The sequence below is a fragment of the Fulmarus glacialis genome, unplaced genomic scaffold (genome assembly GCF_000690835.1).
Source record: "Fulmarus glacialis isolate BGI_N327 unplaced genomic scaffold, ASM69083v1 scaffold837, whole genome shotgun sequence".
Classification (NCBI taxonomy): Eukaryota; Metazoa; Chordata; class Aves; order Procellariiformes; family Procellariidae; genus Fulmarus; species Fulmarus glacialis.
Genome location: NW_009222373.1, coordinates 14654 through 36862, shown reverse-complemented (window position 1 = coordinate 36862; position 22209 = coordinate 14654). Strand labels below are relative to the sequence as shown.

Below are 22209 nucleotides of genomic sequence, written 5' to 3'. Positions count from 1 at the left end.
CCCCGGAAGAAGTGTTCTTTGTTCTCCAAATTGAGTAATGGAATATGAGGGAGTAGAATGCATTCTATTAGCCCAAAATAGCTTTGTTTGGGCTGTCAGATGACAGCTCAACAGTTTAAGATTGAATTTCCCATTATGCTGTCTTCTTTCCCATCTGAAAGTCAAGTCATCTTGATCACCTGGCTAAACTGTATAAAGGTAATTTTACTCTAAGCAGACTAAAGCTCACTTGTATTTCATTTGGAAAGATGTACAGCATTGCCAGGCAGTGTTCTAAAGCTTCCATTTCCACTAGTGGCTTCCATTTCCATAGAAGTGGCTATGTTTAGTAGTGAGCAAAGCAATGTCCATGGCTGGTGTGTTTATTATAAAGGCTGTCCAGCTTTGATTTAAACCTTCAGGAAAGTGACAAATAAGGCTTGCAAATGTCTTGAGCTGCCTAACGCATTTCTGGGAGTTATGCGTTAAGGAACGCTCTTTAAGATCATGATTTATTATACAAGTTTATAAGAAGCTAGAAAGATGTTCAGCAAACTGATTCCACAAAATAAAAATGAAATACTGAGACATCTGACACTTTTTCTTTTGTGCTGTTAGAGTTCCCTCTTCATTGTAGCAAACATTACTCATTCTCCATCTTCTTCCCTTTTTCTAATCTTTTGTAATCTAATGATTACAAAATAAGTGCTGAGAGAACAAAAGAACACATATGCTAAACAGGATTGGAGTGTGTTTTTAATTACTGCAATAGATTATCTTCAAACCCTTGATTACACATGTGCTTCCCTGGCACACGTGATTCTTTTTTCTCTGCCTCCCAGATCTCCCCCTCCTTTCTTTCAGATGTTTCTGAAGTAAGGTGGGAAACTGAATATATCTATTCACAGCCAGTGTGAACTCAATATTGAAGGCCATTGGATGGCAGAGATGAAAACATTTCATTTGCAAATAAGATTTGTCCATGGGAGGCAAGTTACCACAAACTAACAGAGCCATGTTCAGCATTCCAAAATTATGCAAAATGAAGTTATACAACAGGGTAATTTATGTGAGGGGAGGAAGATGTGTAATGCAGAAAAAATTCAAATGTAGGAGGGCAACACAAAGCATTAATCTGTTTTGGAAATCTTTAGAAGAAATTAATAATACTAAGACCATAGCTTAGGTGTTTGCATGCTTCTTCAGAAATGCAAACAGTTAAATGTTTTGTACTTTATAAACCACTTGAGTAACAGTTATCTTGTAGTTTACTTACCTCATAGGTTATGCATGTGGCTGCACACAAAGAGAATGAGCCCCTTCCTCGGGGGTCAGGGGCAGTTGAAGCAGAGTTCCTCGTTGGTACCATACAGCTAAATAAATAGGTTTCAATAAAAGAGGAGTAAGGAATACGGGCAACTGGAGAGCCTGGCGCACACACAGGGAGAGGCAACGACGTCCAGCTGGGTTTCTGGTTCACCAGCTGCATGGCTTTGTCTTCTGCATGAGGTTGGTGACAGAGCGTGTGCTTGGGTGGAAGGAGGAAGCATAGTAAGTTTTTTAAAGGATTATTTCATCTATATCTGACAATAATTACTTATGCAGACGGTTGCAGTTATGCTGCATGATATCATTAGCGCAACAGCTGGACCCCACTGCTGGAAAGCCAAGAGGAGAGTTTTTAATTAGGTTGACTTCAACGCTAGCTTAATAAATATGATGAAAGTGAAATATAGCTAGACTCATCCTGGGTTTGTGCCAGCTCCTGGTGGGGTAAAACCTGCTGCATGGCTCCAGTCCATCAGCAGCAGAGCAGAAGAGGGGAGTCAGTCTGCGGGCGAGTCTGGAGGGGAAGAGAAGTAACAGAGCACGTATGGAAACTACCTCTGAACCCCAGAAAGTGTCACTAACGAGCCCTTCCATTCCTCCGTAAATGCTTTGTTTGTTGTGGGGAATGTGGGTTATACGCTCAAGGGAAATGACTTTGAGGGTGCTTTTTTTTTTTTTTTTTTTTTAAATTATTTTGGTAGTATTTTAAATTATTGTTGTCTATATGCTATAGGGAAAGTGCACTTGTCTCCTGAGTTATTTCATTTTAATGGAGTATATGGGTGCATGCTATATGTATTTTCCAAGGGTTTCTCTTTGTTTGTTTTTCTCTAGAAAACACAACTAGAATTTTAATTTCTTCCATTTGGAAACCCACGCTGAAAATAGAAGGCCTTAACACCGCTGAGCTGGAAACAAAATGAAACACTATTTTGAAAGGCTTTATTAGAACTGGTTAAATTTTGTTTCTAAGCCTTTCAAAATAGTGTTTCATTTTGTTTCCAGCTCAGCGGTGTTAAGGCCTTCTATTTTCAGCCTGTTGGGTTTCCCCCTATTTTAGAGATACATCAACAAAGAAAAAATGCTCAACTGTCCTAGTGCACAGTGCAGCTCCCCCTCTAGAAGAATTCGTTGTAATTTAAAGGGAAAAATATTTAAAAATACCTAGAAGTAGGTATATGTTATATGTTCTAACTCCTTAATATATTTTCATTATTCATAAAGAAATAGTTCAGATTTAGATTCAATAAGCTCATAGCTGGTGCAGATATTTCATTTTCTTCTTTAAAATATCTTTAAAACAAATCTGAGGTTCCAAAGCTTTTGGAAATGTTTCTTTTTGTGAACACGTCCGGGGAGAGCGCAGTACCTGCGCTGTGGTAGGGGATGCTCCGGGGTGCCGCATCCTGTCCCGCTGGTACCGCAGTGCTCAGAGCCGGGAAGGCACGGAGAGCTCCGCAGGTGAGGAAGAGAACAGTGATACTGCAGCAAAATGAAACAAGTCTGCCCTTGCTTTGGCTACTTCTGTAGCTCCTTGTGCAACTACTGCCACCGAGTTTCTGCATTTCTTTCCTAAGGCTGTATAAAGATAGGCTGTCAGATGTAAATCCTCATACCAGTCCTGCTCTAAACCTACGAATGCCTCCTATCCTTTCACATTCAATGTAAAGCAGTGGTAGCTATGTCGTAGAAATTTTATATCCTCATCAGTGGACAGTTCGGAGCACATGCATGGGATTTGTTACTGTTCAGACCATTTATGGATCTTTATTTAAAGAAGGCTGAGTTAGGTGAGGTATGGGACTACCTCGCTGCTCTTGAGGGACATTGAAGCTTTACTGGCATCTGAAGTGCTATTAAAATCTAAGTATTTTATACTGTACAAGAAGAAGATTTCTGTAGTTGTCTAGAAAAGTTTTTTGATTTTTTTTAATTCCCTTTCGTTGATACTAACAACAGAAATTTGTTTTGTTTATTAATGCAAACAGTCTTATAATACCTTTCTAGCAACTTCTGCTTCTGCCTTAATAGGTGACAGGTGAAAATGCCAAGCATTAAACATGTCATGCAGCTCTCAGGGAGAGGTCTCATCACCTGGATACAAGAAGTCTGGGGTCTTTTGTTGTTGTTTTTGGTTTTGGGATGGTTTTTGTTTTTCATACCTGATCCAGGCAAAAATTCTCTGAAATCAGAGAAATTTCCTTGTGGAAGGAGCAGAACTTGGACCTTCTTTTTTAATGAATGAAATGGAGGGTTTTTTGGGGGGATTGCCTGTTTTTTATGGCAACTTAAGTTGTTCTTGGAATGCTTTATTATAAAACTTACCATCTCCACGTGGGCAGCTCTTACCAGTATAAATTGTGGGAGACTGTCAGCACCAATAAAAGGTGTAAACCTTATTTAAAACCTTGTGCTGGCCTCTCTCTAGGGCAAGTCCTGCCTTAATTTTTATAGCTTGTGTTGTAGTATGTTCCTTTGCGATCAAATTGCATTTTAATAGAATTCTGTAATTAGTAATACTGATTTGCTTAATTCTGTGATGTAAAAGGACAAATGGCACTGCTCTCTGAATAGGCTGTTAATGTCGGGAAAGAATGGTCTTTATATCTCTCTGTAGTAATAAAGCCGTGCTGTTTTGCGATAGTGAGTACTGTTCATATCTTCCTCTCCAGCATTTCTGCTGTTACTAGTACTGAGCCAACTCTGTTGTAATGCCAGAAGAGTCTAACAGCAGCATTTCACTTCTACCAAAAGCCATGTTTTCTGAGACAGTTTCACATATTGTTTCATAAAGAAACAATAAAAATATCACAGTAGCGAATCGAGTGACACTCTGCAGAAATCTATACTCTACGTAAAGGATTTGATTAGGAGGAAGTTGTGAAATAAGCAATTAAAGAGGATTAAAGCTCTGCACTGTGTGGAGCACACCAAATTTGAATGCTGTTTTGCTTTGAGTAGCTGGAAAGCCTTGTATGCTCCTTTGCTGCTGTGATGCATCCCTAACCTCAGCTCTACCATGCCTGTTATTTACAGTCCAAGTCCTGCAGGGCATTGGTTTATTTTATTTTATTTCATTTTGTTTAAATGCATGTTTGTACTGACTTTGAACAAGGGGCCTCAATCCTGTTGAGGCCCCTGGCGCACGCTGGAATGAGAAACAATGTGTAATTGCAGACGACTTCTTGTTCAGATCCCCCTTTTATTTCATGCTGACCTACATTTGTACTCTGCTGACATATTAGAGCTACGCCAGTGTTTATTGTAACATATTCCCATCAAGTGTCTTCCCTTCCTGCTTCAGTGTAAAATGGGCAGGTTAGTCTAATGCTGGAGTTTTATGGCACTCTTTGAGTCCCCTTAACAGAAGACCCATCAGTGTCAGAAAGTGATGTGTGTGTGAAGTGAGCACCAGCTCAGCTGGCAAATCAAGTCTAATTAATGACCTCTCAGCCAGGCTGAAACCAAGCCCAACCCAGTGGAGATGAAGGAGAAAAATAAACTGTGCTGAAGTACTGCCACGTAATTAGCATTCATTTAGCAGAAAAACACATTAAAATATTATTTTAAGAGATGTAACTACTTCCGCAGTCTTAAAAGAGAAACTGTGTAGCTGTCATTCCTTTGACAATCTCTGGAAATACATGATGCTACTCTAAGGTACTACTTCGGCAAATGTGTCCAATTTCCTTAGATCCTTTCTGTCCTCTACATCCATAAATAATAATTCTTGTAACCTCTATGCAGACATATAATTTCCCCTGAAACAAAGGAAAAATGTTTTTTCCTGTTCTTAATCCATTCATAGCTTCTGACTAAAAGTAATTATTGATTGTCTGTGTTGCTTTTATGAACAATGTTAATGAATGTAGCTGGGCAAATTGGGAATTATTTTGCAAAACATGTCAAGATTGGAATGAAAAAGATATGTAGAAATTTCCCTGAAATCATTTGAGGGTGAGCAAAGCATTCCTTTTTGTTTGACTGTTTTTAGTTGCGTGATTAAAAAAAAAGTGACAACATGAAGAACGCTGCATTGCTTCAATAGGAAACACGGGGGCGTTTTGCTCCAGCACGTACCAGTGGGAGCTCAGAGCCGCTGGCTCACCCCAGCTTGAGCTGTGAGCTGGAGAGAGATTTCCCAGGTCTCCGATACCCTGACTGGGATACGCGCGCGTAGGCAGAGGTGGCTATGTTACATTCAGATGGGGAGCAGTACAATGGCAGCAGGAACAAACCATATCCAGAATTTGTAAAACGTTTTAGTAATGAACTTTTACGAACTGGAAGGCAGAACGGACCATCATCTTAATCCTTTCCTACCTATATATTTTCTGGGTTTTTTTTTATATGCACTGTATGTTTTTCTACTTTGTCCAATATAGTTGTTATATCCTGAGTCAAGAGACTTCTAGAAATCTTTTCTAGGATTCCGTTCAATAAGCAAATCTTTAATTACAATGAAAAGCTGCTCTGTTTAACAGTATTGTATGTTTTAGCATACAATTTTCTCTATAAATTTTCTTTTCATCGATGAATTAGAACTACACTTTGCGAAATCTCTTTTGAATAATTTGTAGAGAGCTTCTAGCGATCTTTTTTAAGGAAGATTTTCAACTGAGAATATTTGTACGGTACTCTAATTGACTAATTTTCTTACCTTTACCATAATTTATTTCATAGGAAATTCTCAGTGATTCATGCCTCGTTATAAACTTGGAATTACGAGGTCAAAGTGGAGTGTATTGACTGCTTGGGGCAGAGGGAGGGGCAGCATTGATGGTTGTGGAGGGGAAGCCATCTTCCTCTGGGAAATTGGTAAAAATAGCACATGGGAAACAAAACTTAAGATCAACATGTAATTGCTAAAGCACCAGTCAATTTACAGGGAATTTACTGCATCAGAGCTCCGACACAATTCTGTGAACTCTTTATAACAGTAGAAAACAGGAGTAATAAAGTGCTCGATGTTCAGTTTTTCTGGTGTTTGGCATAGTTAGCACATTATGGTAATATCCATCTCTTTAACTAAGTGATAATTAGTTTAGAAGAGATGCTCTAGAGGCTATTGCAAATACGTATTTTGTGTTTTCATGAAACTTGCCTTGAATCCTTTTCTGGTGAGAACAGAACTTTTTTTTCCTCCCTAATCTAGTTCATATATTAGAAATGTCACTTTGGTTTGTATGTCCTTTAATCATTGCTTAGTCCATTTGTATGATTTTAACCTTTTTTTTTTACTTGTAGTAGTATTAGATTATAGAAAAAATTATTAAGCTCCAGTTTTAAAAATGTGTTTAAAATTCACAGAGTTTTCTGTTTGTTCCCACAGGATTATGTTCAGAAACTGTACCCGTAACTGATGTGTCACACAGTGAATCAGTTGAAGAAAGCCCTTTCCGTCCCCCTTCCCATTCTTTTTCCACTGTCTTCGATGAGGACAAGCCAATAGCCAGCAGTGGAACTTACAACTTGGACTTCGATAACATTGAGTTGGTTGATTCTCTCCATGCCTTAGGGCCGAGCTCTCCAGAACCGAAGAATCGTGATCCCAAAGCGAATGTACGAAGAAAATCTACTGATTCAGTCCCAGTTTCCAAATCTACATTGTCTCGATCTCTTAGCTTGCAAGCAAGTGATTTTGATGGAGCATCTTATCTTGGTAATAGTGAAACATTAGCACCGGCAGCAGATGCGTACGGTACTGGTTCCAGTAGTGCTTCTAGTACTCTTAAGAGAACAAAGAAATCCAGACCAGCTTCCTTAAAAAAGAAGCAGTCAGCAAAAAAATCTCTGGATGCTCCACCAGTGAAGGAAACACCACAAGAACCGTCTGACCTTGGCCAAGCAGCTTGTGCCCCAGGTGAGGATAAACCGGTATCTGAAGCAAAGGCTGACTCTGTAAAGCCCGAATGTACTGAACCTTCTAAAATCTCTGCTGAGAAACAGGAGGCCCCGCCTGTGCCTGAAGGATCCTACCCTTTGGATCCAGACAGTTTTGAAGGGATTAGTGCATTTAGCACTGGAGGCAGCAAAGTACAAAACTCTCCCCCTGCCAATAAGAAAACGCTACCTCTTACAACGGCACCAGAGGCTGTGGAGGTGACTCCGCCTGACACTGGAGGACAAGAAGACCCTCCGGTCAAAGGCATTGCGGTGAGGCTGGAGTTTGATTATTCTGAAGAAAAAGGGGTGAGTGAAGACCAGCAGGAGGGTACTCCGCCTCCCAAAAAAGCAGGTAAAAAGCCTGGTGCTAAAATGCCATTACGGAGGCCAAAGACTAAAAAGTCAGTGGAAAAGCTTGACAATGCTCCAACCACACCGACCAAGTCACCCACTGATCCAAACGAAATCCCTATTACAAAAGGCTCTTACACTTTTGATATTGACAAGTGGGATGATCCCAATTTTAACCCGTTCTCATCTAGTACAAAAATGCAAGAATCGCCCAAACTGCCTCAACAAACATACAGTTTTGAGCCAGACATGTGCGAGGACTCTATTGACCCTTTCAAGTCGTCTTCTAAGATAGCCAGCTCACCCTCTAAATCTCCAGCTTCCTTTGAGATACCAGCCAGTGCCAATGAAACAAACGGAACTGAAGGAGACAACTTGAATAAACCTGCAAAAAAGAAAAAGACGCCACTAAAAACGTAAGTTAAAGGGCACAGGTGTTTCTAGATTAGAAGCAGCACGTTCCTACCCCTTAGCACAGTTACACCCGGTTTATATTTGAATAGAGAAAGGAAGATGCCATTGGGTGTTGGTAGCCTCACAACTGGACTCGTGCCGAGGGTCTATACGTGCTCTCCCTCAGTCTGTTTCCTCAATAGCTTGATGTTTCCAGACTGAAGGGGAGAACCAGGGCTAAATCAAGCCAGATTAGGACACTGGACTGCAATTGGATTTTTGAAGTTTTGGGGCTCAGTGTAGCTTTGAATCTGATTAAGTCCAAATTTTATCAATTTTGTGGCAAATTTTCTGTGACCTCATCTTGGGAATTTCATACTGTTTAAGCTGATCAAAGTATTCACACCAGTAAAGACTATTTTGTGATATATCAGTTTTGAGAGTGGGACATGAAATAGCAAGGCAGCGACAAATCTCCTGTTGCACACAGCAGGAAGATGGTTTTATCTACTGACTTACAGAATATAAAAGAAAATATCTGAAACAGAAGAGTGCTGTATTGAAATATGTATTTTTAAATACAAGACTAAAAAACGTGAAAAATTTCTTTCCTGTGAAAGAGCTTACAGTTCTGCAGAAGGGTTAAAATCTTATGGACTCCTACGTGTTAGGGAAATACCCATTTTTTAGACACAATTGACAAATTGCAGGATAAATTCTCTAGCTTGTTCTATCTAGATATTTGGTTAATGATTTCAATGGCTAGTTGCGTTGATTCCATGGTTAACTTGCTGGTGTGCATGTTATCTTACCCGTTCAGACATGGTGATTTTGAGTTGGTAATCAGTAAGTTTATATCCCATTGGTCTGAAATTGGTATCCTGTGTGTATCTATAAGAAAGTATCTCACTGCATGTCCCTTTATAATTTTTCAGCTAACTAACAAAACTGTGACTTATAATTACAAAATTATAACCAATCTGAAGATAACATGGTTAATGTAAAGCAGTATAAAAAATGACCTCCTTTACGGGGTGAGGTGGAGATTGCTCAGTTTTTTCTGAGAAGCCTGCTACCCTCTAAACATCGCATTCACTTCCCTTGCCAGATTTGAGGAAGCTTGTGCCATTTTTTCTTTTTAGGGGCGTTTCTGACTTATGAAAATTATAGACCACTGTATAGTTGAGTTGAGTTTGTGTTGCGCTGATGTTGCTTGTTTTAGAGGTATGCTTGAAATTTCAGGGAATTTAAGATGGGAGTTAAGATGCGTGCTAACGCATTTTCCGAGGCTACAGTCCAAACTGGTTTTGTCCAAAACAAGAAGACTTAAAAGTCTGACTGCAGTAGAGGAACAATTTGAATCTTACTGGGGAAGTGCGGAGGGATAGAGGGGAATTTTAATATCACCAGATCCTTAAGTCTGATATTTGCAGCCAGCCAGAGTTTCCTTGTGTCTTCCAGTAGCTGCAGGGGACTTGACAGACCCCCAGTGTAAACCTCTTGGGTCCACCCATCTGCTGTGAATATTAGAATCAATTCCAAAGTTGTTAATTTAGGGGCAACGTGAGTTTACAAAGAGTTTGCTAACCCACATCCATCCTTGGGAAAATCCATCGCGGGAAGGCCCTGTCCTACAGTCACAAAGTTCACTGCTGCTCTTTATCACGATGGAAGAAGTGAAACCCCCTTAGAGCAGGGCTTACAGGTTCTTGGGTCAGGAGGTCTGCAGGAATTCCCAGCCCTTGCCTGGGACTGCTCTCACTGCGTTGCGTTATGTGTCTGCTCGCTGCAGCCCCGTAACCTACTTTTGCTAGTGGTTTCTAACAAAGAAGAGAATCTGCATATTAATACACAGTGCAGCCTGGAGCCGTAATACTTCGTAGAAGAAAATTAGCCTAAGGCTTGTTGGGGGATGCCAGGGGAAGCAGTGGCTCTATTTGTCTCTGCCTGTCTCTGGTCTCTCCTCTCCACAAAAAGGGCCCTCGGGGTGACTCCTCGGTGGGGTCCAGTGCAGGAGAACCCCTGGCCAGGCAGGGAGACTGGGTGTAGGACCCTTCTTGGTGCTGCCGTCTTGGTGGGACGGGAGAGAGAAGGCAGTGCAAGATGCTTCAGCTGCAAGGGGTGCTTGAAGGCGTTTGAATTCAGAAATGATACTGTAATATCCTCAGGACTTATAAATCCGAAATAATGGATCATTTTGCGAAGCCAGGGGTTTTTATTAGCACTATTGAGGGGTGCAAAAATACAACTATATGGACCAGTTTGAAAATGTGTTCCTTATATGGAAAGACAGCGATTTCTAGATTAGACCTATGGGAGGTGAAGAAGCCAGGCATGAGTTTAAGCCATTGCTAAGCCTGTACTGCTTTGAATCTGTGCCATATGCTGGGTCTTACCTGTGTTAAATCAATAAAAATAATCAGGTTTTACTCTGGAATGAAACCTGCAGCAGTCTAAGTGTTGACCTCCATGTGAAGAGATGAGATTTTTAGAAGAGGTGTCAGCTCGACACAAATTACTCTCTGGTCGTATACCTAAGTGCTGAGCTGTTTTGAGATAGATCATCTCGCTCAGCTGATACTGAACAAAGAGCAGGGGATGCCTCCCGAGTGCCTGCTTATGGTGATGAATGAAAATAGGTGGCTTGTATAGAATAGACATTGCTCTCGAAACTGTTGGATGATTGGAGGCTGTGTTTTAGAAACGCAAGGTGCCAGCTTTCAAGAGCATTGCACATGAGAATTGCCGAGCGGAAGCTGCCAAGCTTATAAGTAGATGAAAACTTTTCTTAGCCTTAATTGTTTGGCAAGGTTTGCTTCTGTTTTGGGGGCAATCCATTTGTTTTATCAGAACACAAAGTTAGGTTTCAGTGAGAGCCAAAATAGATCAGATTTAAAGAAATGTCATTTTCTTTCTTGACTTAGGTAAATTATTTGAAATGGTCAAGTAGCTTTTTCTGTACTGTCGTAACAAATCAGCAGACTTGAAAAAACCCTGCATAACTGTACTCTTTCCTTAAGCTTAGCTGCCATTGAAGAACAGTTTTACATCCCATATAACAACAAATACTGTGTTTTGAAAAAAAAGCAGGTGGCTACCGTTAAGGGAAGGCAAAGATGCTTAGTATGTTGATAGGAACTCAACTTGGAGGCCTCAGCTTTGAAAAATGTGTTTTGTAAGATGAAAGCATGTGAAAAGCATAACATAAAATTTGAAAACGTTAAAGGACTTGATGAATATGTTTTTCTCCCCATGTGTTTCACAATAAAAAGTAGGTGTTAAGATTATACAGGTAGAAAATATGCATGATCAGATTGCCTTAACACATTAACATTAACAGAGTATTTGTAGGTTTATCTTTTTTGTCAGTTCCTTCTGTCGGTCTCTCTTTTCTTTGTCTTATTTGTCTTAGGATGGTAGAAGATGTGATGTCTGTATGTTCTCTGTTGTAAGTAATTCTAAGCTAACAATTCAAGTTTCCTCTTTGATTTATGGGCTTTTTAATTTTACTCATTTATTTTGCAGCATGATCAGTTATTATGCAGCATGAAGCTTTTATGTTAACTATTTCACTTCACTGGCACATATGAAAGCTATTTTAAGTAAGATGCCTTGCTGTGAATGAGTTTGAGGAATCTATTGCCTTGTTATCTGTTTGCCTATTAAAGAAGATCCTCTTTTAAAATCTATATAGATTTTGTATCCTTGAGCTAAAATATGAACATCTCTACTGTTGTACAACAACATTGTACAATCAGTTTTTTGTAAATACTGCATAAAGTGTTTCTCCTTCTTAAAGGAATAAGTTATCCTAACTACTTCTAGCATCATAACTAGATAATTAGTAGCATCGAACACAGCGATATTCAGCTGTCCAATTTATTTTCCCCTCTAGATGTGGTATTGATTTACCCTGAACCGATTGAAACCCACCATTATAATTTCTAATGTTGATCTTGCCATTCATTGATCAGGGATAAGCTGGTGGGCAGTTAATTTTTGCTAATGCATCTCAGTTCAAACATTAAGTCTTTATTAGCAAGTTTGGTATGATATTTTTCTCCCTCTTCTAGTTAGTAGCAAAAATGTGTTTGAATAACTCTGGCAATACGCATCAAGAGAACAGGTGGATAATTGGTTTATTTCCTTGTTAGAAAATATTTTTAACCAATTGTGAATAAACATAAAGGCAACATTCATAATTATACACCAAGACATAATGTTTATTCTTCATTCCTTTTGCCTGATTGAAACCTGTGGGATTTTGAAGGGCTACAGTGTCCGTGCTCCCAGTCTGCACTGTGAGCTGTCAGGGGAACTGGAAGCAGAATTGCCATATTTGCTGTTATATTTGTTTTAAAGAGGGAGGGGGTCCGTTGTGCACATTTGTAACGACAGAACTTTGTTCTGGCATCTTGGGAACAGCATCTGCCTCAGCTGTTTTTATGTAGTTCATCCAAAGCATACCAGTTTTTTTCTTAATGATTTATGGGGTCATTGCAGCTTACTGCCCAAGTTTATCACAGTTTTAATTCTCATCTGAAGGTGTGTTTTAGACCTAATTTTCAAATGGGAAACTGAAGCAGACAGAAGCTAAATAATTTGCTTAAGGCCGCTGAGGATGTCTGTGGTGGAGCAGGGATTTGAATTGCGATCGAGCAGCAACTCCGTTCCGTAAATGTGTCGGTAGTTGGCAATAAGAAATATGGCAATCCTGCATTTCTCAGCTTTTGGGGAATTGAGGCCTGTTCCAAGTGCATGACAAGAATATGTACCTATGGCATGTTTCCCTGTGGTGCTGCTGCCTAATGGATGGGATTTTCAAGCAGAAGGGCTTACAGAGGTTGCATTGTCTGTGGCTGTCTCTTGCTAAGTGTGAAATGACCTGATTCTTGCTGGTATTACCATATTAACTGTTCTAACTTTATTTTCAGTGATACATTTAGGGTGAAAAAATCACCAAAAAGATCCCCACTATCTGATCCTCCTTCTCAGGTAAAGTACTGCCTTATTTTGATGCACATAATTTGTGTTCTTGTAGGGGCAAAAAAGGGAAATTTGATTTATTTAAGTGTAGAATTGTATATTTAATAATAGAAGAGGGGTTTGTAAAGAATATAAGCATATTAGTGTTCAAGTATAGCACACTGGGCTATAATCATAAGATACTAAACTTTTGGTCTCTAGAAGCACGTGTACAATGTATATTTGCTCTGGGAATTCCAGTTAGACTATTAGTGTATGTACTTTGGAGAGTCCTATGTTACAATGGAGCGACAATATCAGTAAATATCTTCAGTCAGTTGTCTGAAAAACTAAACGTAACTATACATCCTGGATTTTTAGATTAGAAAGTAAGAAACTAAATGCATCGAACTGGTGGGCTGGAAGGGAAATAGAAATAAAACAAGTGGGCTGATCTACTAGGAACATGTGCTTGGATGGTTTTATTCCTTCTTGTAAACTGCCGGCAGGTGGTTTTCTTGGAAGAGAAGTTAACAAAAGCTGTTCTGCCTACAAAGGCCTAAGTGCTTTGATGTGGCACAGCTCCTTCCATGCCGCTGTTTGTCTTCCTGTTACCCATCCTACCCTTTTATTTATGCTGCTTGACAGCCTAGAAAGGAAGAAAGGGTTCATGACCTCGCAGACGTAGGAAGGCTTGCTCCCATGAGGGAAGCCTAAAAAGTCAGTTTTGGTAGTCAAAGACTTCAGTCGTGGGTGATGTGTGCCACTTATGTCAAGTGCCTAACAGATTTAAACGGGTCTGGATTTTCTTTCTTCCTTGTTCTCAAAGCAGCTTTGCAATGCGAGTGTTTATCATCAAAGAGTTTAGTTATACTAGGAAAACGCTGCTAGTAGAGTTCTAAATGAAGTACTTCAATATTTTTCATTAAGTATTTTATACAGAGCTGCAGTAAAGAGCATGGAATTAAAAAGATGACTGTGGTCTTGCGGAGGAATTTAGGGAGTTGACTATTCAACGTGTTAATGAAAGATAATAGAACTAATTGGCGCTTGTTTTCTGCAGGATCCCACTCCACTGCCTACTCCAGAAACACCTCCCGTCATATCCACAGTGGTTCATGCGACAGATGAGGAGAAACTGGCGTCTTCGGTGACCAGTCAGAAATGGACCTGCATGACTGTGGACCTGAACACGGATAAACAGGATTACCCGCAACCATCTGATCTGTCTACATTTGTTAATGAGACTAAATTCAGCTCTCCTACAGAGGGTATGCTTTATAAACGACTATCTGCATCCACCTAATGTTTTGTATTTATTGAGAGAGGGGTTTTTGTTCATTCGAGGATATTGGCATATACTTTGCTGAATGCGAACTGTATTATTTGGGAACCCTAAAAAACGATGCTCTTTGGACCAGTCTGGGGGACTTGGCAATTATGGGGAGCTGAATGTATAACCCCCATAGTCCCACCTTGAGTTTTCAAGAAAGAGTAGAGAGAAGGCTTAAAGGAAAATGAAAGGGGCCTTCAGAGAAGGGCTTTTCCTTCCTTTATATGGTTAATTATAGACATGCTCTGTTCTTCTGTGTGTGCTACCTGTTCTCTCTGTGCCTTCATGGGAGACTGGGGTCTGATACCACGCTCAGTTAGTGCTCTCGGATCCAGAGTCACTGAACTACTGATTTTGCCTGAACCTGTTCCTCTAACCTGAATGGGAGAAGGTCCCAGGTTAAAATTCTGCTCAAAGTTTGTGTATTGCATTAAGACCCTTAACATGCCATCTCTCCTCCAGGTTCGTAGGATCCAGGTATCTTTATGCATAAAAATGTCCAGATATTCCCTGCGTAAGATAGTTACCGTTCATGTGCCAGATAAAATTTCGTTCTAGATAAGCTTATTAAGATTTTTCCTGTCAGTTGTGAGCTAAAGCTGGAAGTTTCTGTTAAGAGAACTGTCATTCCAGGTCTGTGAAATGTGGAAGAGACAGAAAATTTGCATGTTGCCTTCCTTGGGGTTACCAGAGGGAATACTGCTTTGTAACATCTGCTCCAAGGGCAGATTTTCAGCTTTGTGGGTGGGAAGAATGTATGAGTTTAACTTGGCTTAAACTTTTTCTTCTTGATCAGAATTTTTTTTTTTCCCCCTAACCTTTCAAACCGTGTCCCAGTCTACCATTAAAGCTACTTTATGCCATTTTAGACTGGGCCTGAGGAGTTTTTGCCTAATTAAGAACCGCTAAGCTTTTAGGTCAAACATGTTTGACATTAAAAGGCATGAATAATCACAGTGGCACTGCATGTGTTCACATGCACGTGCTTCTATGTTTGTGTGGCCTGGGCTTTTTGGAAATCTGTTGAGTCTTCCGTTCAGATAAGTATTTCAGTCTGGATAAATCCGTTTGGCTTTATTATCAAGTTATAAATTTTAGATATTGGCTTCACTTCATTTTTATTAAAAAAAAATCTTTTTAAAGAAATATTTTTTAGAAAATAAGCTCCCCAAATCTGGGAAAATGGAAATTAAATGGAAGGAAGTGGAACAAAAGAATAGTGAGAGATACTCTAAGGCAATCATTTTAACTATCAAAGTGGGTAGAAGAAAGTGAGCAAAGCTCCTAATTAAATGCTAATTGTCTTGTCTCATGTGTGCTGCATGGTGTAGTTGGAGTTTCAGATTACATGCTAATTATAATCAACAATGCATCCGCTTTTCAGGTCTCTTAAAAATAATAATTTTTTTCCCTTGACAGTCTTGCTCCTGCGGTGTTGAGAAATTTTTTAGTAATTCCAGGGCTGTTTCTCAGTGTGAATATTTTTACCCCTCCCAGATACTAGTATGAGTATCCTGTAACCTAACACAGCTTTTGTACAGATACAGCTCAACTACTGAGTCAGCCAATACATCCAGCTCTCATCTGTTGCATGTGCTGCTTATAACTGCTGCCATTTCCGTGTTGCACAGACCAGAAATAAGCAGTAATTATTAGCAGAAAATTCTGACGTAATCTTGCAGCTATTTGTGGGAGGAGGTGGAGGACATCACTTAGTAAGTCTGTCATATGTATTTATAAAAGATAATTATCTTACTTTATGGGATATCCTGGGCATTTGTAGATTTTGAATGCATAGAGATAACAGGAGACTAAGATTTCAGAGGGGAGATGATGTCTTAGAGGAGATACCTAGGAGAGGAGATAGTATCTAATTATGCTGGAAACTTCTGAGAGCAATGAGATGAAACAAACTGCGTTTAGCGAGCCACATTATTCCCTTTGTTTCTAGTCGAAGTATTTCCATCTGCGTTCTGCCTTTTTTAAATCAGTAAACTTAAATACGCGCTGTCCCAAAAGTCAGTTTGGATTGCAGTTGCAAAGCCCTGCAAGGCAGGTGGAAGATCACTGCCGGCTGTGCCAGCAGAGGACAGTGCCGGTACGTCTCCTGCCCGTGAGCGTGCTTGTACGCTCCCTCGCTGATTGCTCTCTGGGGTCATCAAGCTGCCCCATAAACATTCGTGGTGCACCTCACTGGGCTATGTGTGGATAAATGAAATACGGAAAGGCAGTTACTAAACACTGGATGCTGTTATCTGGTATTTCATGCTTTTTCCTGCAATGCTGCATCCAGGAGGTGGTTTGAATCCCATTGTTCCAGTTTTGTTTCTGTTTTCACTAGGAAGACGCTTGTATCTGATAGCAGGAGGTTGTCCATCTTGCCTGGCTCCCTATTACCATTAAAACGTATGGTGCTAGCAATTTCAATGTGAGGAGCCTGCTATTATAGCATTCTCCTCACTTAGACATTTTACTATTAATATCTCCCACATGTCAGGTACTGAGAGTTTGTGGCTGTTCCTCTTCAGTGGTTGTTTGACAAAATACATAGACTTGTGGAATTACAGTGCTTGTACGCTGTGTTGCTTTTTATTATAAAAAATTTTTGAGCATTGTAAACTCACATTGCACCCTTTGAAACTTTTTTTTTAAACAAAACAGATACGAGATTATCCTTAGGGTTGGTTTGTTTTTAAAGAACAAATGTTTTAATAATGGTTACCGTCTTCCTGATACAAGCCCTACTTTTCAAAAGCTTCCTAAGTCTAGAAGAATTTTAGCACCTGCTTTTATCATAATGTAAATGCTACTGTGCCATTCATTAGAACTTACATATAATGGAAATGAAATTATACAAGTGGTTTATTGAATTAACTCATGGAAACAGAGTAAAACACAGCATTAGGACAAATTAATGATGTTTTTAATTTTTAAATTAAGGTGTCATTGAATGAAGTCTTTGCTTTTATTTGGGTGCAGGAAGGTATGCTCTCTTTTCCATTTTGCTGTGTTTTATCTGTCTGCCTCTGTATCAGCTCACTACTGGGTGACCACGGATTAGAAAGAAATACTGGTTTTTCTCTCCAGTGTAATTAGGAGATTAGAAGTAGAGAAGCAGTAAAAATTTGCATTTTTATTAGGGTTTAGATTTAGGGTTCTTCGTAAATCTTCCCACCTTAGGCTTTTCCTCTGTAACTAAAATGTGAAAACAGCTCGGTAAGCTGGGCTGTTGTGTCACCCCTTGTTCAATGAGCATACAGGTATTTATGTATCTTTTGTTTTAAGTGATACCACAGTAGTCCTTCTTAATTGAGAACTGTGTGATAAACATTAAAAAATAGAAATTACTTCATTTCTCAACAGCTTTTAAAATCTTTTTGTGTACATTAAAGGAAACTGGTATCAGCATTACCAATTACTGAAAAAAGTGTTTTCTGTGATAAGGTAACATGACAGAGTAAAGTTATCTGTGCTCTGAAAGCGCTCTGAATCTTTATTAATTTTCTGGCCCCTGGGGCAGACTCTTGTGCAAATTGATAAGGCTGAAATTTTTCAGGCAAATGAATTTGCCTGAAATGTGTCATAGGTTCATTCTTGAAAATCAGTGAAAATCAGTGCCACTTCTGCTTTCTCTCTGTATATTCTATCAATACCTCATAGAAAAGTATTGAGCAGAATGGAGGTGGCCCTTGTAAATGAGAAGAGATCTCATTTACTTATGCAAAAATCATTTCGTGGCATGTATTTAATAGCTCTTTTTTGTTTCTGTTGCAGAATTGGAATATGGCAACTCATATGAAATAGAATATATGGAGAAAATAGGCTCCTCTGTGCCTGTAAGTTCTCACTTCCATTTCCATTCATTTGCATTCCCTTGTCATAATATGCTATCCTGATAATGCCATCAGCCTCACTACCCCTTAAACTAATTACAACGTACCTGCAGCAGATTTGCAAAACCAGTTCCTTTAAATTGGCATAACTGGGGTAAATTGCATGTGCTTTGTTTTCCTATATCCTGTAGAGCTCGTTCCATTTCATCATTTTATTTTTAAGCTAGCATCATAGTAGTTCTTTCTGGAGATTAAGAGCAAATCAGTATTTCCAGCAGTGTAGAGTACAAAGCTGTCTACAGCAACTATTGAACTATTTTAAGAAACTGCGAGTAAAACTTTTAAGAAGATGGAGGGAATCAGCAGAGAATCCAGAATGAATGTGAAATATGGAATGCAGTACTATACATTATCAGTTGTTTTGCCTTCTTTTTAATTCATGGATTTGATAGCTTGGCTGGATCCAGTGGGGGTATATCCACAGGGGAAGTTAGAAAAATCAAGCATGTATGTCAGGTACTTAAACTGATGAGAATAACATTGGTTTCAATGAATATTTTAGTAACGCTTTCAGTCAAGGGATGCCTCCTGTCTGACAGGACCAGAAATCAGATTAACCCCAAAGTTGGAGAAGAAGAGCCATTACAAAGAGTGAACTGTTTAGGTTTTGTTTTTTAATGTTTTTTTCCTTAAAGAGATTATCTCAATATCAGCATAGACTATATTACAGTTCTATAATACTAGTTGTCTGTCAAGTCATTTGGTCACTTAAAGCTTCAGTGACCTGAATTAGCTTTAATGGAGAACGGTTGAGTTGCTTAACGAGTCTTTCTTTTCCTGTTGCCAGCAGGATGATAGCACCCCGAAGAAACAATCTTTATACCTAATGTTTGATGCACAGCATGAGAGCCCAGTCAAATCACCTCCCATCAGACTGTCTGATTCCACAACACCATGCTCAGGGTAAGCAAATTCAGCAGTGGAAAAGGATGCCAGGGAAATGGGTTACCATCATAGCATGCACACAGGCAATTCTTCCTCCCTCTGCCTCTGTGTTGCCGCGTTCTTTGTTTAAAAATAGATTCCCATCTGTGTACGCATATGATAGAGAATAGAGGGCAGAGATACAGAAGTTTTATAATGGGAAGATACAAGGACGTATATTTCTCCTTCATATTCTTACTAAATAGAGTCTAGAGTCACAGTGGCAACTGTTTCACTAGACTGTGGCTTCCTACTTACAGTTTTCTTCTCAGATACTGAGGTCATTTTCATGTCAATCTAGAAATCTCCTAATTACAACTTTTCACTTGGTCTTTCCTAGATATATTTTCTGAACAAGGAGTCTAGTTCATAAGGACAGCATGTGGGGGTTGTATTTACTTCCAAAAATTTTGCTTGTTACGGACATCTGTTCTTGTTAGTAAAAGTTGTTTGTTGGGAGAGATGTAGATCACAATGAGAAAGGGGTAAAAAGGCAAGTGAGAAGTATTTAAGGAATGTGCATAACATTTCTGATAGAACTGGCTTTATTTAAATGACTGGTGCATTGCTTTGAAAGAATACTGCAAAGTGTTATGAGATAGAATGATATAAAGTTGAGTTGAAACAATGTGTGTGTGTGTGTGTGTGTATGTATACACACACACACACGAAAGTAATGAAGAGGACTTCCTTCCTGTTACCAGAAGCAGAATTGTAAGGCCCTGAAAGCATGTACACAATCTTTTTCCAGGTCAAGTTTTGAAGACCCTGAAGCCCAGCAGTCCTCTGGAATGAAAATACAACATCCAGCTTCCCGAGTCCTAGCTGCCAGCCAAGAGGCACACTTACAGACACCTGACAAGTCAAAGCAGAAAGACCTAGAGCCCATGACCCTAGGAACAACTCCAGAGGCTATTGAAATAGTAAGTAATTTATTGTAAGAGTTTGGTAATCATTTTCCTGCAGGAGTTTCTTGTGTCATAGGTAGCAAAGGTGGATCTCGAAAGTAGAGTGAAACTCAACCTGATACTTAAAGATCTTGGTAGCAGCATGTGGTAGGACCCAAATGAGGGAGGTAGGTTGATGGAACTGACGGAATTCAGAAGAATTTTCTGAATTCTTGCCGTAGTTTAACATGTTCTTGTAATAACTTATTCCAAGTGGATGCTTTGAAGTGCTTTTTTTCTCACACAGTGCCTTTTTACACTGCGCTTTAACCCAATATTTGAAGAAATATTTTATATATAAAATAAGGGATTTGTTCTGTTGCATGTACTGTGAAATTTCGAAATTTTGTTGGTAAAGAACAAGTGCCTTTCACATTTTTGTATAAACTGCTAACTGTGTTGTTGTCATCTGATATTGATAATGTAAAATTCACTTTTTTGATCATTAGAACTCATTCCAGCTTCCAGTTAAATCACTTTTTTCAGTGGCTTCTCTGGGTTGGGTTTGAATTAGTGGTGAGCCCTTGCTTGCTTCCAACCTGCGCTGCATACAGACTTCAGAGCATTGGTTCTCAAATTCTTGAAGGTTCCTTCAAGGCCTCCACTTTTCCAGGCAAACTTGTTTCACAATGCCTACAGCACTAAGCATGCTAAGCTATATGACAATATATTTACTGAGGAGTCAAAATAAGAAGCAGCTCACTTTAATACTGTGCTTAATTTATATTAACGATGCTGTTGATACCATCTCACAAAACATTTTTTATGAGCTTGAATACTTTTCTCACTGCAGGGAGTCTTGGATACCCAAATCCCAGAGGTCTTGGTTTTGTCGTTCTAATTCTGTTCACCCTGATATTGTGTATTTATCCTGATCATGTTATAATTGTGAACGTAACTTATTTTATCCCCAGTAAGCCGCAGAAGACTGTAAAAAGAGTCTTGCTGAGGCTCCCCTCGGCTTTGGTAGTCTTCAAAGCTTTCGGACAGCCTTAGAGATGCCTGAACTGAACATAAGCTATTGTATGAACAAAACCTATGGTAACTGTTTGAAAACTCTTGTAGAAGTATCGAGAGTGGGCTGTGGTCCATGGTTTGAGAGCCATTGCTTTAGAGGTCCTAATATTTCTTACTTCACATTAGTCTTGGAAAATTTACTCAGCTTTTAAATTAGGAAGAATTGTTCTTGATGTTTGTCTGTTACACCTATGAATCATGTATTCAAAAGTAATCTTCAGTGGGGCGTGAAATTACTAGGAATCAAAGATTTGCAGACAGGTATGTGCTTTTGGCCTGAACTACTTGGGCAAAATCTCTGTTGCTTATTCTATATCCTCCTTACCCTTCAGACATCTCCTGAAGACTCCTTTGTCTCTGCTGATGCTCTTCTCAATAGGATATCTAAGAAAACCTCAATATGTGATCAGCCTGAATATCTAGATCCTGACTTAGCAGAAAAGAACCCCCCAGTATTTGCTCAAAAACTTCAGGTTTGTAGCAGAAATATAAATGTCACTTTTCTTTAAGTTTGTCTATACACAGGTATAAACACCCTCATCTGAAAAGGGTGGGGGGAGGCTTGGAGGGGAGGTCGGAAAGAAGCAAAATAATGATTTGATTCTTTCCAAAGTAACTTTCGCCTTTCAGGAACTTAAGGAACAGAGATATTTTAATTTAATTCATATAATACATAAAGTTAAACTTAAATTTCATCAACATTTTCAGCTGTCCTGTACTACTGATGTATATATTTTGCAGAAGTCTTTATAAAGCAAATCTTTTAAGCTTCACCTCAGGACTTGATGTGTGGCGAGTTGTCTTGACACCTGGCCTTAGTATGTCTGTGTGCATAGCTTCATTTTCAGAGATTTAGGCCCTAATTCTGCTGAAATGAAAATTAGGCTCTATTTTTCTGGTAATCTGTCTAATGCAGAATTTGGCGTGGCTTCTTCTAGGAAAAGCAAATCTCTCTGCAGAGCAGTTCTATATGTCAGGAGATACTTTCTAGAATATTTATAGTGAAACTAAAACAGCAAAGGTTGAATTGAGAGCGGCAGCTGGTATAAATTCACATAAAATTAAAACAAAAGGAGAGGAGTCTGTGAAAAACAGGTTTAGCTTCGGAAAACATTTGTTTTACCCAATGTGTTGTTCATGCTTATCCCCTAATAAAAATTGTTTGTCAATACAGCTACCTCAAAACTAACCA

The 22209-nt window shown here is 39.2% G+C and overlaps 1 protein-coding gene across 1 annotated transcript in view; it reads left to right on the top strand.

Moving 5' to 3' along the window:
- The window catches only part of TACC2 (transforming, acidic coiled-coil containing protein 2), a gene marked incomplete at its 3' end in the record, with an annotated part of 81075 nt that overhangs the window by 45701 nt on the left and 13165 nt on the right, over window positions 1-22209 (top strand). Inside the window, exons 5-11 of the mRNA XM_009581411.1 lie at window positions 6641-7961; window positions 12873-12933; window positions 13967-14174; window positions 18011-18072; window positions 18917-19032; window positions 19805-19976; window positions 21350-21490. Coding sequence (XP_009579706.1) covers window positions 6641-7961; window positions 12873-12933; window positions 13967-14174; window positions 18011-18072; window positions 18917-19032; window positions 19805-19976; window positions 21350-21490 — 2081 coding nt within the window. The remainder of the gene's footprint in view (window positions 1-6640; window positions 7962-12872; window positions 12934-13966; window positions 14175-18010; window positions 18073-18916; window positions 19033-19804; window positions 19977-21349; window positions 21491-22209) is intronic.